This window comes from Alligator mississippiensis, chromosome 3, assembly GCF_030867095.1.
Source record: "Alligator mississippiensis isolate rAllMis1 chromosome 3, rAllMis1, whole genome shotgun sequence".
NCBI classification, from domain to species: Eukaryota; Metazoa; Chordata; order Crocodylia; family Alligatoridae; genus Alligator; species Alligator mississippiensis.
Window position 1 is genome coordinate 89,055,614 of NC_081826.1, and position 16,841 is coordinate 89,072,454.

The 16,841-nt window shown below is 40.9% G+C and overlaps 1 protein-coding gene across 1 annotated transcript in view; it reads right to left on the bottom strand.

The window, feature by feature from the left end:
• Positions 1-6,001: 6,001 nt before the first annotated feature.
• The window catches only part of YES1 (YES proto-oncogene 1, Src family tyrosine kinase), a 61,155-nt gene continuing 50,315 nt past the window's right edge, over positions 6,002-16,841 (bottom strand). Inside the window, exons 5-12 of the mRNA XM_014606723.3 lie at positions 13,223-13,326; positions 12,906-13,055; positions 12,494-12,649; positions 11,601-11,780; positions 9,850-9,926; positions 9,368-9,521; positions 8,692-8,823; positions 6,002-8,233 (exon numbers count right to left, since the gene is read on the bottom strand). Coding sequence (XP_014462209.1) covers positions 8,025-8,233; positions 8,692-8,823; positions 9,368-9,521; positions 9,850-9,926; positions 11,601-11,780; positions 12,494-12,649; positions 12,906-13,055; positions 13,223-13,326 — 1,162 coding nt within the window. The 3' untranslated portion in view covers positions 6,002-8,024. The remainder of the gene's footprint in view (positions 8,234-8,691; positions 8,824-9,367; positions 9,522-9,849; positions 9,927-11,600; positions 11,781-12,493; positions 12,650-12,905; positions 13,056-13,222; positions 13,327-16,841) is intronic.

Genomic DNA, 16,841 nt, shown 5'->3' on the forward strand with positions numbered 1-16,841 from the left:
ATGTGCAAGAGCAGGTTTCCAAGATTGTATTTCTGCTTTTAAGTAATCATAACATCGATCAAACATAAAATTAAACATAAGCATAACAGAGAGAAGGTGCATCACTACACTACTAGGGAAAAATCAATTAGCATGGTGGATCGGATAAATGAAGACAATCTATCACCAGTTGAAATCCAGGGAAAGTCAAGGAAAAATAAATTATGAGCATATGCTAGATTTTTCAGGGCCATATGTAAAATACACTGGTAGGTGCATCTATATCATAGTGCTTCCCTCTTGAATTCTAGCTGAAAGATTAAAGAATTGTGCAGCTGCAGCATAAAAGAATGTATTAGCAGGGTACCTTATAGTGCTCCTTTTACTCTATTGATAGATACCAACTTGACCACTGTGCAGAATATTGTATCACATACTCAGATTCACTATTTTATACAGAATGTCCTTTTTAAACTTCCGATTTCTTCCCAAGTCCCTGTCAAATATCGATAGAGATTGGGCTCATTCTTTTTTGTTTGATGGAAAGTGGTATCGAAGACCAAAGCATGTTTCTACTCACCTAAAATAAGTAGAAAATTTACAAGGGGTGCTATTCCAGAGGAGAGTATGAAGTTTGAAAATTTCCATATTATAACAGTCATTAAAAATTTACCAAAATGTATGACTTTGTAAATGAAAAAATGTTTAAACAGGCAACAAAGTGTTGTACATACAGTAGGTATGCATTTAGGCTCTAATGCAACTGAAAAAAAAAACCCAATGAGATTCTATAAAAACTCAGGCTCCTGGTCCCTAAAGCAGAAGCTAGAACCTTGTGTCAGGTATCAAAACTTTTTATACAGTTCATGGGGAAAATCAGACACCTTGGATTGAGAAACCCATATGTGCGGGCCGAGCCCCAATCCCACCTTTGTCGCCATGTGCAGCGGCGATTCCGATCTCATTCCCGTCGACATGTGCAAGCCAGGGGCGAGCCGGGCCCGTCTTCACACACATGGGCTGTGGCCAGCAGCCCAGGCACGCGGGGTTGGAGAGAACCAGCGGCGCGGTTTGCTACGCGCGAGCTAGAATTAGTTACGGAGGCGTAATGGTTGATTGAAAAGATTGTTTACTTGCACCCAAAGATGGTATTGGTGTAGGCTGGATAGGTTTCCAGGCACAGCTCCTGCTTAGATCCTCGCTAGAGGAACACAACAAATTGATTGCTCCCACGGAGTCATTCAAGCTCCGCAGGTCCGGTTCGAGGTTCGGAAGGTTCCCCGGAGTTGCTCAGGCTCCGCGGGTCCGAAGTTACAGGAAAGGGATACGTCTGGGATTGTGATCGGCGACGGGGAGAGGCTAGAAACAAAAGCTCCGTAGGTTCGGTTCTATTGCCTCTATTGCCTGCTTAGGGGGGGTGCGTTGGGTCCGCGAGGGTCCGCAGCGCTTGGAGATCTTCACACAGAATCTCTCTCTTTTCCTCCCTCCTCCGGATGTTCGTGGAGTCCTCCAACTTGGGCGGAAACCACACAAGCGTTTTGTACGGCTAGCAAGCCAATCGCTAGCCGCCACGTGTGCCTATATTAGGAATTGGCCAATAATGTGGCGCGAATCCGAATACAAATGGCGGGAACTCCTTTGCAGCGTGTATCACTATGATGCAAAAGAAATGCACCCTGCAAAGAAGCTGTAATTTGGCAGGAAATCCCCCGTTGCACCAGAGTTCTCTCTCGCAGCAGAGAACTCTACTGTGCAAAGAAAGCGACAAATAGCGGGAAATAATTTAGCGGTGCTGAAGCACGCACACAAACAAACACCACAACTTTGGGTTGTGACATCCTCCCTTGCTGAGAGCATAGCTAAATTATGCCATACTCTGAGCAATCTAGAGTTTTGCCGTGGTCATCAAACGAGTCAACAAGCCAACAAACAAATACACAAACATAAAATTCGCTGTCCTGGGATCAAGTTACATAACAATCAAGAAATAATAATCAACATAAACACATAATCTGATTCATAACAAAATTGCACGATCAAGGCTTCAGTGGGCGTCATGACAAAGTCGTACGTCAGGCCCTCACTTCTTTCAGTGGTGTCATCCCTCTTAGGGCTCCTCCTCGCCATGCGCTCTGGATTCCGGATCTGTAAACAGAAAACCCTCAAAACAGATTAATGACCTTATTCAACAAACTTGTTTTAAACTATTTTTATGGCTTAATCAGACGAAATCGTCGAAGATTCATCATCTGGTTCTTCCAAATAACGGAAACTTAACTCATAAGCTAACTGCCATTGGCCTGCGTCCCCTAAAATCCGAAGCTGCCGCTTGTTAAGTCCAGAACGCTGTAGGAGAAATCCAAACATGTATCGCTCCTCTAGGGTTCTCGGTGGCAGTGGTGGGAGATCGGATCCACATCGTCTGGTGTCTTGGGGCCTAGTCAGGTGTTGACAGTCCCGATCAAAAGACAATCTTGGCTCCATCAGGATACGCAGTCTTGGCAACTGACAAAGATTACTCTTTAATCATGTTTAAATTCCGTGGCCATAAGATCTAGCCATGAAATTATAGCTTCATCAGATTCCATCTCAGATTCTTTATACCATTGTTGTAGATCTGTCCAAGCACGAATGCGACAGGTGACGACATCTCGCTCATCAGTTGCTTGGTTGACCGTGGCTGCAAGGCAAGCTGCTTTTTCGGGAGTCGATGTTGTCATAGGCTGAACTGCTGCTGCGGGGGTTACTGTTGCTGTTACTGCTTCAGGCAGGAGGGGCGGATGCTCTCCTCCGCTTGACTCTCTCCTTCGTCGGCAGGAAGGCGTGGTCGGCCGAGACACTGCTGTGTCGCTAGGTGGGGTTGCCGGCGACAACGCTGCGTCGACGGGTGGAGTCGCTGACCGAACTCCCGCGGGTTCGTTAGAAGCTCCACCCTTCTTTTCCGGTTCTTCCACGTGGTCTCCCTCTTGCTCGGTGCCATCTTGGATTGGCGTTTCAGGCTCCTTTTTCTCAGCTGCTTCTTTGACCGATTGGATCGCCATCTGCAGCTGGGTTTTCAAACTTAAATTCTTTTGCATTAGGTTCATTATAGTACGAATAGTTGCACTACCTTCTCCCCCCCTTGTCGTACCGCAAGGCCACTCTTTCATCCGTGGGGCGTTCCTCCGTCTCCAAATCTTCGCGGAGCTCGGATGGAAGCTTGCGACCTCGTAATCTAGACATCATCCCCGGGGGGAACGGGCCGACGGGCTCCTGTTCTTCATTCTCCCGAGCATATCGTAGGCATCGGGCACACTCCCGGGTGAAAGTCGGGTTCGTTTCGCCCGCCAGGTTGGGTTCGGCGAGGGACACAGTATCGAGCGGCCTAAACAGGACCCACTCATCCCTCATTATACACCTGAACGCCGCAGGGAGCAAGTACACTTCCCTTTCTCTCGGGGCTCCGTCTTCGGAGATTCCCTCTTCTCCCTTTAGCGACAGACGGCCGCTTACAAATCTTTCACCCGTTCCGCCTGCCTGGTGGTAAGCGATATGTATCTCTAATTCTTCAAAGCTTTTCACTTGGCGTTGGTTATCGCACCAAGGGCAGTTCCTAACCAATTCTAACTCTAGCGTATTCTCTCCCGATCCCATCCTCGTCGCCATGTGTGGGCCGAGCCACGATCCCACCTTTGTCGCCATGTGCGGCGGCGATTCCGATCTCATTCCCATCGCCATATGCGAGCCGTGCCCGTCTTCGCGCACACGGGCTGTGGCCAGCAGCCCGGGCACGCGGGGTTGGAGAGAACCAGCAGCACGGTTTGCTACGCGCGAGCTAGAATTAGTTACGGAGGCATAACGGTTGATTGAAGATTGTTTACTTACACCCAAAGATGGCATTGGTAGGCTGGATAGGTTTCCAGGCACAGCTCCTGCTTAGATCCTCGCTAGAGGAACACGACAAATCGATTGCTCCCATGGAGTCATTCAAGCTCCGCAGGTCCGGTTCGAGGTTCGGAAGGTTCCCCGGAGTTGCTCAGGCTCCGCGGGTCCGAAGTTACAGGAAAGGGATATGTCTGGGATTGCGATCGGTGACGGGGAGAGGCTAGAAGCGAAAGCTCCATAGGCTCGGTTCTATTGCCTCTATTGCCTGCTTAGGGGAGGCATGTTGGACCCGCGAGGGTCCGCAGTGTTTGGAGATCTTCACACAGAATCTCTCTCTTTTCCTCCCTCCTCCGGATGTTCGTGGAGTCCTCCAACTTGGGTGGAAACCACACAAGCATTTTGTACGGCTAGCAAGCCAATCGCTAGCCGCCACGTGTGCCTATATTAGGAATTAGCCAATAATGTGGCGCGAATCCGAATACAAATGGCAGGAACTCCTTTGCAGCATGTATCACGATGATGCAAAAGAAATGCACCCTGCAAAGAAGCTGTAACTTGGCGGGAAATCCCCCGTTGCACCACAGTTCTCTCTCGCAGCAGAGAACTCTACCGTGCAAAGAAAGCGACGAATAGTGGGAAATAATTTAGCGGTGCCGAAGCGCGCACACAAACAAAAACCACAACTTTGGGTTGTGACACCATACACTGAGGGAGGAGCTCTCTGGAGCCAACCAAAAGAAATAAACCACAGCACAGATGCCATCTAATAAGACCCTGCTCTTCTTTGAAATCTAGCATGACTTAAGACTGCAAGTAGGAGCCTCCATATACTTGGGATCCTGAATTCTCTGGCCTTAGGCAGCCATACCCAAATCTTTTGAACAACTGAGCAAGGCTTTTTTTTCAGTAGGAGAAAGAGGCAGCCTAATTTGCCCATATACACTGCAGCAACACTTCTGCATTTTCTGACAGGCTGGTAGAAATACAAGATTCTACATCTTTTGATAAAAGTTTAACATGGATGTTTTATGGCGTTAAACATACTAATATTTATAGTAGACCCTTTTATTTTGGTATTAAATTTGGATCATACAGTCTTTCCACACTTCCAGTTTTTTTGGTGTCATAAATTTGCTTTAGGTTTCAGAGCCATCATCACAGATGAATGGCATATGGTAACTGGTCCATTAGTTATTGTTTCAGATTGTAAGCCTTGGTTTAAACTTCACTTCTTCAGGTCTTCATGATCATAAGACCTCAAAACGTTTGAAAAATAAAAAATAAATAAGAACATTCTATGCCTGCAAGATCTAAAATAGCCTTCCTTTTTCTCTAAAAAGCAGGATCATACAAATAATTGTACTTTTGGAAGTTTAATTACTCAAAAAAAGTATGAACTTTTTAAAAAATACCAAAGCTCAAGAACAATACACGATGGGAACAGCTTGCAGCTTTGAACTACCACAAAGAAGTGTATGACAAAACTGATGGACAAGGTTTGAATACAGATTTTACCAGAAATATTACAGAATTGTTTCCATTAAAAAAAAAAAAAAATCAATAGTAAAGCATTGATTACACTGCAGGATATAATAAAAATACAATAAACTTTCTGTAAAAAGAATCTGTTGTACTTTTATATTAGTTTGTTTGCTGTGGTTTAGAGAACATTATGCAAATTTGGGACTGGTTGTAAATGCCCATTCAACAGGAGTTGTCACTGAGATGCATAACATTTTATTCAAAGCTAAGAAAACATCATAGAATTAGACTACGAAATTCCCTGAATGATTATACAGAAACAAGAGGAAACAATGTTTTACCTGTAATGAGCAATTATGAATAAGTAGAGGAGTTTGCTTTGGCATTTTGCTAATGGGAATTCAAACTATGCCTGTCCAATATAGTGTCAGTTTTAAAAGGCTGATTCTGAATGATGACTGCTAAAGATTTCTGAAGTGCTTTAGGAAAATTTCCCCTTTCACAATAGGAACCATTTAAAATGAATGATGTCACTTTAAATTTCTCAAAAAGTATATGACAATACTTATGAAGGAAGTAGTGAAGCAATCCTTTAAGTTCCCTATAGCTTTCCAGCTGATTTTCCTCCTTATGTAGACAAAGTAGTTTGAAAACCAACTACTACTTCTTTTAATAATAAGATGCAAATCAAGAATTTTATTTTAAACCAATTCTGCAAAACAATTCAACAATACCATACTTTATAAAAATACTTAATTACATAATAAAATGCATTACTATTATATAAAAGTGTGAATGTGAACTTTAAAACTCTCGGGTAGGGTAAGATCCACATCAAGGTCTCGAGGTGAAACAAATAAAATTTCATAAACATACAAACTTTTTGGAGAAGTTTTATAATACACTACCATTTACAATGAACACACTCATTAAGTTAGTGTTTTATTCCTTTACTATACAAATGTTATTACAAGGAATTATTCCATTCAGTAATTAAAATCCAAATAACGCCAGCATCATTTTCTAGCATCTTTGTTATAACTGTATTAATACACAAACTTTTATGATTGTGTTACCATTTTAAAATATTTAGAAAAATTACAATTCCATGTTTTTTATTATTTTTACATAAAGCCCTTTTAAAATTTGATACTCACAGATGAGATGAGGGAAAATGGGAAAATAACGGCACTGTTCTTACAGATCCATTTGGTAGAGGGATTCAGTACAAAGCACAGTGTAAACACATGAAAAATAACTTTTAGTACCAGAACTACATTACCTACTTTGTTTGTCAGTTTTACAATGATAGCATGAATTTAATCACAATATGTGAAAAAACAATTTAGATATTCATCATTAAAGTACGAAAGCTTAATTGGAAACGTTATGCCAATTGTTAAACTGTAGACAATGCCATTGCTCGATATGTCGACAGTTGAAGAAAATATAGATGTAGTGTGAAGAAAATATAGATGTAGTGTGATCTGAGCTGGCTTCCAACACAAGTTTGTCATCACAGTATTAGGTAATATTAAATATATTTTGTCCCTCCAGATTTTAAACCTTCACATTTTTTTCTATTTATTGTGACTTAAATAGTTCTGTGAGGGGGGGGGAGGGAGGAGGAGAGTGTGAGTGAGTCTTTATATTCAAGAAAAATTAAAAGTGCAATCAAATCCCTGAACTATGAGACATTTTACATTTGTGGCACTGATCCCTGTTAATACATATCAGCTACGTCTCAGTACCAAATCTGTCTCGGACTGGACTAAAATGTGGCTGTTTACCAGATTAATTTCGATTTTTCAACAACCTTTGTCTTTTCACACAAAACTCATTGTAAGATTGGAGCTTAAAAGATTAAAGAATTTTCCCTCTGATTGTATAGTATGGTTTCAAGTTCAAACAATTTTTTTTCAATGTAACTTATAAAATATTACCTCATTTTCTAGTTACCTTCATTATTCTTAATTAGCTACGCAGAAAAACAAATAAAAAGGAAAAAAAAAATCTCTCATGCTACTTTCCAGTTACATTAATACAAGTATTAACACAGTGCATTATGCTCTCCAATTCCACTACTCAGGTCTATCATTTAATCAAGTTTGTCATACACTGCTCAAAGTTCTCTTTTAACCTTGTCTACCCTAATTAAGTCCATGCAAAAGGAAGCTTAAAATCAAGATTATGAATCAGTATCTCAAATATGGTTGTACCATTTTTAAATGCACTCCCCCCACCCCAAATATGAACACAGGAAGTGTTATAGAATTGGAATGGAACTGTTTGGTCCTGTAATCTTCCTTTGCTTTAAAACTTTTTGTCCGAAACTTGCAGCATGTATTTCCAAACAATTCCCCTTCTAACAAAGCATTATTAAAACATAAGGGAAATAAAAATTTTAACACACATTTTTTTGATATGGTCATGCCAAAACTCATTTTATCCTCCATTACTTTTAGACAGCTTCCTTTGGACCCTAAAATAAATTGGAAAAAACCCAATCACATCATTGGTAAGTTAGGGTATAACACTTTACAAGTGGTTTTGTGCAACTGTATTATGCAATTCCAGTTTGCCATTAAAAGCGTGCAGAGTGGTGAAAATTCTTTCCTGCAATTACTTCAAAGAAGCAAGGAATTCTTTGCAAGTTCTTTGCATTTGGCAGATTTGTGCATTTCATGTAGGCTGTTGGCTTATAAATTGTCTCCAGGCTGGTACTGTGGTTCTGTAGCAGTAAAGTAGTCTTCCAAGAAAGACTGAATATATTCAAAAGTTGGTCTTTCATCAGGGTCCTTCTTCCAACACAATTTCATTAACTCATGGAGAGACTCTGGACAACCCTGTGGACAAGGCATCCTGTAGCCACGTTCTACTTGTTCCAGAACTTCCCGATTCACCATCCCTAAAATAAAAGAATTTCAGTTGTGAACATTACACATGAAAATAAATTCCAAACAACTGTCAGTCTTTTTCTGGCTTTAGATACCAACACCTTCCTATTGAAAAAATATTTTAATCCTCCAAATACTACTGGTATGTTTGGGGAATATTTTTTTCCCCTCAACAGGAAGCTAAATGAAGCTATCTATCTACCAGCTTCATCTGGTACAGGAAGACAAACTCCTTCCAACAGCAAGAGGAAACAGAACTGGTTCAGTATTTCCCAATCATGAAAAACTACAGCAAGAAACCTCGAAGGAAGAGGAAGATTTTGAACAGTTTTGAGAACAAATGTAAACTGAATAGTTTAAGAAGTTGCAAATAAAAGAAATATCCTTTTGGTGTTCATAATATATACCCTATTATATAATCTTCATAGCATACTATCCTCTAATAATGGCTTATTTAATTATTTCTTACCTGGATATGGCACTCTACCCTTTGTTACTAATTCTGTCAGCAAAATTCCAAATGACCACACATCTGATTTGATTGTAAACCGACCATATAATGCAGCCTCAGGAGCTGTCCATTTAATTGGAAATTTGGCTCCTGAAACAGTGGAGAGAAAACTAATCATTTCCTGCATAAATACCAATTGCTTATATGCAAGTATAACTAATACTCTGAAATTAGTTATTACACTGACAAGATTTTAATTCAATTAACAAAGTTAAATTTAAGTAGGGTGACTTGATATTTTTTTAATATAAAGGGATTTTTCAGACTTTAAAATAGGAAAACAAGAAATAATGGTCGAACTCAAAAGCAGTGATTTTGGGTGGCCAATTTGGTACTTTAAAAGGATGTAACTTTCAGAAATTCAAGCCCTTTAAAATGTCTCAAGATGGTCATGCAAAATACCTAATAATTCTTTAAAATACGTGATAGTTACCAAATTCTTTTTTTAGAGATTACTTGTAAAATGATGGCTGTAAAAGTTAAAAGCAGAAGAGGTCAGACAACATTCTTAACATTTATTTGTTCACAATTTTTTAATTGTATTGATAAAGTACAATGATGTTATGTTATTTATAAAGCTTCTAACAGGTCAGGGTAACTAGGTATGTTTATCCTGTAAATAAATTTGTCTCACCTTGTCTTGCAGTGTACTCATTGTCCTCTATTAACCTTGCTAAACCAAAATCTGCTATTTTACACACAAGATTGTCTCCTACAAGAATGTTAGCTGCCCGAAGGTCTCTGTGAATGTAGTTCATTCTTTCAATGTATGCCATGCCATCAGCAATCTTAAAAAGAACATTTTATTAAACGGGTTTTATTTATGATCATGTTCATTCACCAAAATGTTACATATAAGTTGATCTTTTTAACTCTAGTTTCACTATATAACTGCACAAAGTGTAACTTTATTAGAGCTTAACATTACTGATTTTAATAAAGCTCATTAGTTTAAAGTGCTTCTACTGACATATCATTTATGCCTTGCAGCAAATTATAAAATTTAACAGAGGCTATAAAAAGCATCTAGTAGCTATATTACTCATTTATCTTCAGTTGATATATTTGTTTCATGTTTTTAACATTTTCTATGATGAAACCACATTTTTAAAGTACCTGAGCAGCCATGTCAACCAACTGTGGAAGCTTTAAGTATTTCCCATCTCCTTCCTTTAGGAAATCTAGCAAGCTACCTGTAAAAGATCACACGTTAGAAAAAACACAAATAAATATGAAAAGTTGAAGTGGAAACTCCAGAGGGAAATTTTTCAGACACACATCAGACATGCCCAACTCACAGTCTTAGTGCATTTGAAAATTTCCCCCCAAGTTTTTCTTTAACCAAAACCTAATACTGGCCTTATATAACCTAACAGCCATCATAATTACAATCAGCAAGTTTCATTAAATTCTTTATGCTCCTCTGAAGATTTTTTTAAAGACTATCTTTTCCAGCTCTATTTTGGAATATGAAGAAGTGAGAGAGAGAAGTACATGCAAAGCCAAGGCATACAAATATTGGCCTTCAGCATAAAATTCTGCTGTATCAACTACTGGTACAGTGTTTTGGGTGCTAGTGGGAGTTTTCCAACATCTGGCCCAAATTTTAATTTTTCTCCACAAAACCTTAATATTAATCAAATGTTATGTTTAAATATGGAAAACTCAAAGGCCAAGAAGTTCCCAGCTTAACACTATTATACATTCTGTAACAGGGAGCCCAGGGCTCCTGTTATGTCAACAGCATGCAGCAGGTTAAGCTGGTTGTGCAGGTCCACAGCAGAGGAACACAAGCAGGCTTTTAAGTAAAGGGGAAGCCTGTGTGTGTGGCTGGGTAGCCACAAGACAGGAAGAAGCAGGGCTTTGAGGCATGTAAACCTAAGGCCTGAGCCAGAAGGGCAGTCTGGCCCTGCATGCTGTAGGGAAAGGAGCTTCTGCAGAAGCTGGCAGCAAGAAACAGACCCAGGGATACCCAAGAGAACAAGACTGACAGCTAAGGGGGAAGTATAGCTTGCAGTGGTGTACTGACCCAGAGTGGGTGAGAACTTGAGGGGGAAGCAGTTTCCTTATACTTCTATTATGCTTAAGGTTAAGATGGGAGGACTGGATTGTGGCTATGGGGGCAGCATGGAGGCCACAGGGGTGCCCAAGAGCTACCTTTTCAGGCTCTGGGACTCCAGGGGCAGAGCAGCACACAAGCTTTGCCAGGGTCAGGGATCCTAGCAGCTGCCAAAAGAGACTGGGGCCAGGGGCCTGAGCCCAGGAGGGTGAGATCAGGATCAGGGGCCCAGAGCTCAAGAGGGCAAAACCAGGGCTGGGGCCCAGAAGCCAGGCCCAGGACAGTGGACCTAGGTTTGGGCGCACACCTAGAGGAAAGGGGCCAAAGCCAGGAGGGTGGAAACCCCCATAAAGGTTTGAGACTTAAGGGGCCAAGTGTAGAGTTAGGGCCAGGGGTCCCCTCTCCTAATACTGACTGACGCCTGGGAGATATGGACATGGCCGTAGGGGAGGATGAAGACCTTGGGGTGCATACTGAAGTGCAGCTCCTCACTGTGACGGAGAACGCTTTGCAGGAAGCCTTCTGAGTTGCAACATTCCCCTGGTAGTATTTATGTCCAATACTACCACCATTTGTATATATAAATAGCATTTCAAAGGTATAAAACTTGCAACAGAAGAAAAATTCTCAGTAAAGATGATTACTTTCTGATCTATTAGATCTTAAGGGTCAGTTATAATTTATGTTATATTGGGTTTAAGCAAATCAATATTTAATTTTAGTTTAAAACAATACAATTTTCATCTTGTTACTGGGACTTTTAATAAACTTCTAAAACCTGCTGCTTTCCAGTTAACTGCTCACATACCTTTAGTCATGAATTCAGTAACTATGTAGATTGGTTCCTCAGAAACAACAGCATATAGTGGAACAAGTTTATCATGTCGTAATTTCTTCATGATCTGAGCCTCCTGCAAGAAAGCTTCTGGCATCATTGTACCAGGTTTTAGTGTTTTGATTGCTACTTTTGTGGTTCCATTCCATGTTCCTAGGGAGACAAGTATTTTATATTACCCAGACTGTACTTAACACATTTTCAACTGAAGCTGCTTACTTTTTGCTTCAGTTTTATTATTTTATATAGATGAAGTGGTAACCATATTGATAATTAACTCTGAATTGAACTGTATATAGTATAAACATTATGGAATAAACATACCAAGGGCATAATGTACTTAAGGGGTGTTTGAGAACAAGCAAGTTACAAAGGCAAAATTCAAGTGGTTTGCGTTGCGACCTGAATCTCCTAGATAAATATTAACAAGTTTCTAACTTACATTTTACAGTATCTTCATTAGTCCTTTGCATGCTATATTCACTTGCCTCTTGCCCTTTTTTAATGCATCAGTCTTCCACTTTAACTTGTTATTGTCCTTTTTCCTCCAAACAAATTTCTGGCTGCCATACCTTCCTATGAATTTTTCTTGAAGGCAATTGTACTAGTTCTCACCTCCTCATCCAGGAATTATAGTTACAGACTAAATATTTTTTTCTTTCAAGGTGTGAATTCACATCTAAAAATTATGAGGGATTTTGCACTAAAAGCAGTATGCTTGAAAAATGATATTGCTATAATTGGTAATTTAGCCTTCAGCTCTTTATCAAATTATCTTTTCAGACTTTGATATTTATCTACCTAAAATATAATTAAAAGGAATTTTTACAACATCAGAGGTGTGCAACAGAGGCGTTTACTCTTACCCATCCACACTTCACCAAAACATCCTTGGCCCAACTTAACTTCTAACCGTAAAGATTCTCTAGGAATTTCCCAAGCATCTTTTGCTAGTCCCTGGGTTTGTGGTTTCACAGTTGGACACACAGTTGTTAGTTTATGACACAGTCCATCAGCATGTTCTGGAAAATTAGAAAAGGAAGCTACTGAAGTTAAATATGCACAAAACTATAATGAAGTCAAATAAAAATCTAATAAAAAATAATCATTCAGTTTCTTTTACAGCACAGCCCTGGACATCACCATTATATTTTTTTATTAAAAAGAATATAACAGCATGCTTATAAAAAGCATATCAGGTCATAATTACCACTTGCTGATTTTTTTTCCCCTTTAGTAACCATTACACTAGTATTGAAGCCCGGGATTCAGACTTACCTCTGTAGTGTTTTACCAACTTCTGCAGAGACTCAAATTGTGCTCTAGTTGTGATGTAGTATCCACCATTGTCAAGTTTTCTGATTTTGTAGTGTTTCACATTATCACCCCTGACCTCATCCCAGTCACGTATAGAGAGGGAATAAGCACCTAACAAAGAGTTTAAATTCAGTATCTCTCCAAAAATATGCATACAAGTAACATGTTCGTGTATGCATACTTTTGTATGCCAAAAATTACATGCATGTGTGCGCACACACAATAAAAACAACAATTAATATTTGCCTTAGAATAAAAGTCAACTTAAAGAGAAATACCTTTAGTGGTTTCACTCTCTCGTACTAAGAAAATGCCACGCTGGTTCCCAGGATTTAACAATAATCTCTCTGCATCTTTCCTCCCCATCTTACCAAAATACCATCTAGAAATTAAAGGAAATATCTGTTGAGGTAAGTAATGTACTAAAAATACTGCTTCAATAGGATGCTTTAAATAGTACACAGATTTTGTCTTTAAAAATGTTACCTAAAAATCCTAAGGGGCTTTTAAAAACACTTGCAACTAAATAGTCAGAAAGATCCTGATATCTAGATACAATGCTGCTTTACTAGAATTACACACACAAAAATTTATAATTCATGGCTTTCATACATACTGTTTCTGGTCAAGGTCAAAAAAGCAAGGCTTGGCTCTAGTATTCATGTAAATATAGCACACAAATTTAACGCTATCAGCATTGTCTGGACTACTGCTATGAAACAGAAGGGATTAAAATAACTGACTACTTTTTGCAGCAAAACAGCTGAACTGGGATCAATGATGAATGCATTTTCATTCACTGCAAATGAATATTGACCTTGCCATTATTTGAAAGGGACACTTAATGTAATTTCTAATATAGAAAGAGAGACTTCTATCTGCAAACAGTAGGTTCCAGGACATACTAACAGAACATAACAACAAACACCCCAACACCTCCCTTCTCTTCCATGTCCCAAATTTTCTTAGGGTTAGAAGTTTAACAGCACTAACTGGATCAGATGCACTTGAAACAATAAAACACTGCAATGGCTCAGATGCCTTAGCCTCTCCCCTCGCACCTCAGATAACTGAGCAGGTGGAATAATTTAAGACAAGTGCAAATGAGCAAGCACATTCACTTATTGTGCAGACATAAAAACTATTTTGTTGATAAACACTTTTTCCTTCCTCTCCCAACTGGCCCATTTCTGTCCATATTATTTTTAAGAGTAAGGAAAAGCAAATCAGCGAGTTAAGAGGGCACAGGGGCATCCTGCGCATGAGCTGCTCTATTGGTACACCTCCTCCTACCTACAGTAACCGAAAACTAAACTGCAAAAAACTTACTTTCACTCACAGCTAAGCTACCACAGTTTAGATTCAGGCAGCTTCATGGAGCAGCTGATGGATAGCAAATCCTCATCCACTTAACTCACCATAATTTCCTCCTGCGTTGATACACTGAAAAGGCTCCCTTACATTCCAAATCTCTGCACAGTTTTCAAAATATTGTGATTTCCCCTACAAAAATTCAGCCACAAAAACAATTTTTCTCCCCCATATCCTCTTCCAGAAAAAAAATTCCAATAGTAGAAGCAAAATTAATATTTCTAGCTAAGGACTGAAAATCTACTACCTACAAACCATCCACTATCTGCAAACCAGGTGTAGGGACAAATACTTCTTACTGGTCCTAGCTGTTTACAGTTAATATGTTGTTCCTCAAAATCATAAAATTAACAAAATAACCCTCTTAGATCAATTTTTATGTCTAACATTTTAATGTGCAGCTTGGGCTTGCAGTGCTGGCATCAAGCGAGGTTAGCTTTATAGATGGAGGAATATGAACACCAGTGCCAGAAATCTCTTTAAAACAGGGGTGCTCAACTTTGAACTTGTGGGCCAAATGCAGCTTGTGGAACCAGAGCATATGGCTCATGAGGCTCCCCATAGGTTAAGTTTGGCCATGGGGGAGTGGTGGCAATTAATACGACCACCCTCCCCCACTGCCAAATTCCCAAACCCTGTGGTAAATTACAGCTAGGACTAGGCCCCTCTCCTCCATGTGGTTGGGTTGGGGCCAGGTCATGCACCCTTTCCCCTTAGGGTTGGGGCCGCATCAAACCTCCTTCCCCCTGTGGAGCTCGATGGGACACCATCATGCCTGCCCCGGGCACCAGGTCAGAACTATCAGCCAGACCCAGCCAATGGGCAGACTGGACATTGCCAATCCAGCCTACTAGGCAAAAAGGTTGAGGCACCACTGTTCTAAACGTTGTTCTAACTTTTTTTTCCAAATGAGGGTTGGAGGGCAGGGGTAAGTGGGAGGGTATCTAAATGAGAGGAGAGGATGACATGGTGCAATTCTTTTATTGGTGCTTCCTTGTATTAAACTGAAGAATTATAGAAAAGTAAGGCTGGAAGTGATCTCAGGAGGTCATCTAGTCCAACCTCCTGCCCTGCTTAAGGGAAGATCATCCTTACCCAACCTATCTTACAGATGTGTTCTTCTTAGCCCAGAGGTATCAAACATATAGCTTGCAGTGCTGTTGTGTACAGCCTGCTGGGCTACTGGTGGGCCACAGGAAATAGGGGGGCATAGCCATGAGGAGCAAGCTGTGGCAGAATCCTAGGCCCTTGGGCCCTAGTAGATATGGCAAAATCGGGGGGGGGGGGGGGGGGGGGGGGGAAGGGAAGGGGGGAAACTGAAGGGTGAGTAACAGAATACAGCCCAGCTGCCCTGTAGCTGCTTCATTTCTTGCCATTGCCACACCTCCTCAGTTGCTGGCCTGACTACTGCATACCCCATGCCAGAGCTAGAGCTGCCACAGTGGCACCAGGTATGCAGCAGTAGCAGCAGCATCTTTGGTTCCAGCACAGCACAGGGCATGCAGCAAGAGCTGTGTCATGTGCCCCATGCCAGAGCTGCTGCCATCATGTGTCCCGAATCCTGCCTGTAAGGAAACCTGTGGTCTGGATCCAGTCTAGGGAGCAAGATGAGTGGGACAGCCCTGATCTAGCCTATTCTTAAAACTGCATGAGCTATCCTTATCCATAATTACTAGGCACACTGCCTGAAAACATCAAGAATACCCTAACTTGCTATGGAAAACAGGGAGATGGAGGCGTTATTAAAGTCCTGCCACTACAAGGACAGGAACCAGTTTGTTAACATAAAAAAAATTCAAGGAAAAGGACCATAGACCTCCACTACAGGGGAAGGCAGAACCCCCACAATCTAGGCCAATCTGATCACAGGGGAAAAGTCCTTCCTGATCGGTCTGACCATGAGCTATTTATTTAAGTCCCACCAAAAGATTCCTCACACGTCAATCAAAATCTCCAGCTTTGGCAGCAGCAGAACCTACTGCTTCTGAAGACAATAACAAAATACCCGACACCTGTAACAATAGGAAGGTAAAAATCCTTCCCCAGCCAATGTGGCCACCAATAAAGCTTAGAAGCATGGGATAACCAAACATACTTCACTCTGCACTGCAATGCAGGAATCATCAACACAGTACACATTGTGCACCCTAACTGGAGAACCAGAACTCCCTCCTTTGTCATCCTATCCCCTCCATAAAGCTGGCTGTGGAGCTCTGCTTCACTCTTTAATTCTAGTGCAGTGAGAGGAAGGCTTTTCAGCAGGTGTACCACGAATTAGGTCTGCACCATTGGTGTCACTCTAATTTGTTTCCCTTACTTGATCTGCTGCTCTGCTTTCTACTTCCTGTTCGGTGCTTCCTGCCTGATCTCCTGCTCTTTCTGCTCCCTGCCCCATCTACCACTGTGTTGCCTGTCCTATCCCTGGTTTCCCATGTGCCACACACAGAGGCTGTCTGTGCCATTTGTGGCACACATGCAATAGACGGCCACCCCTGTTCTACTGCATGTATGAGGGTCTCCTGGGCT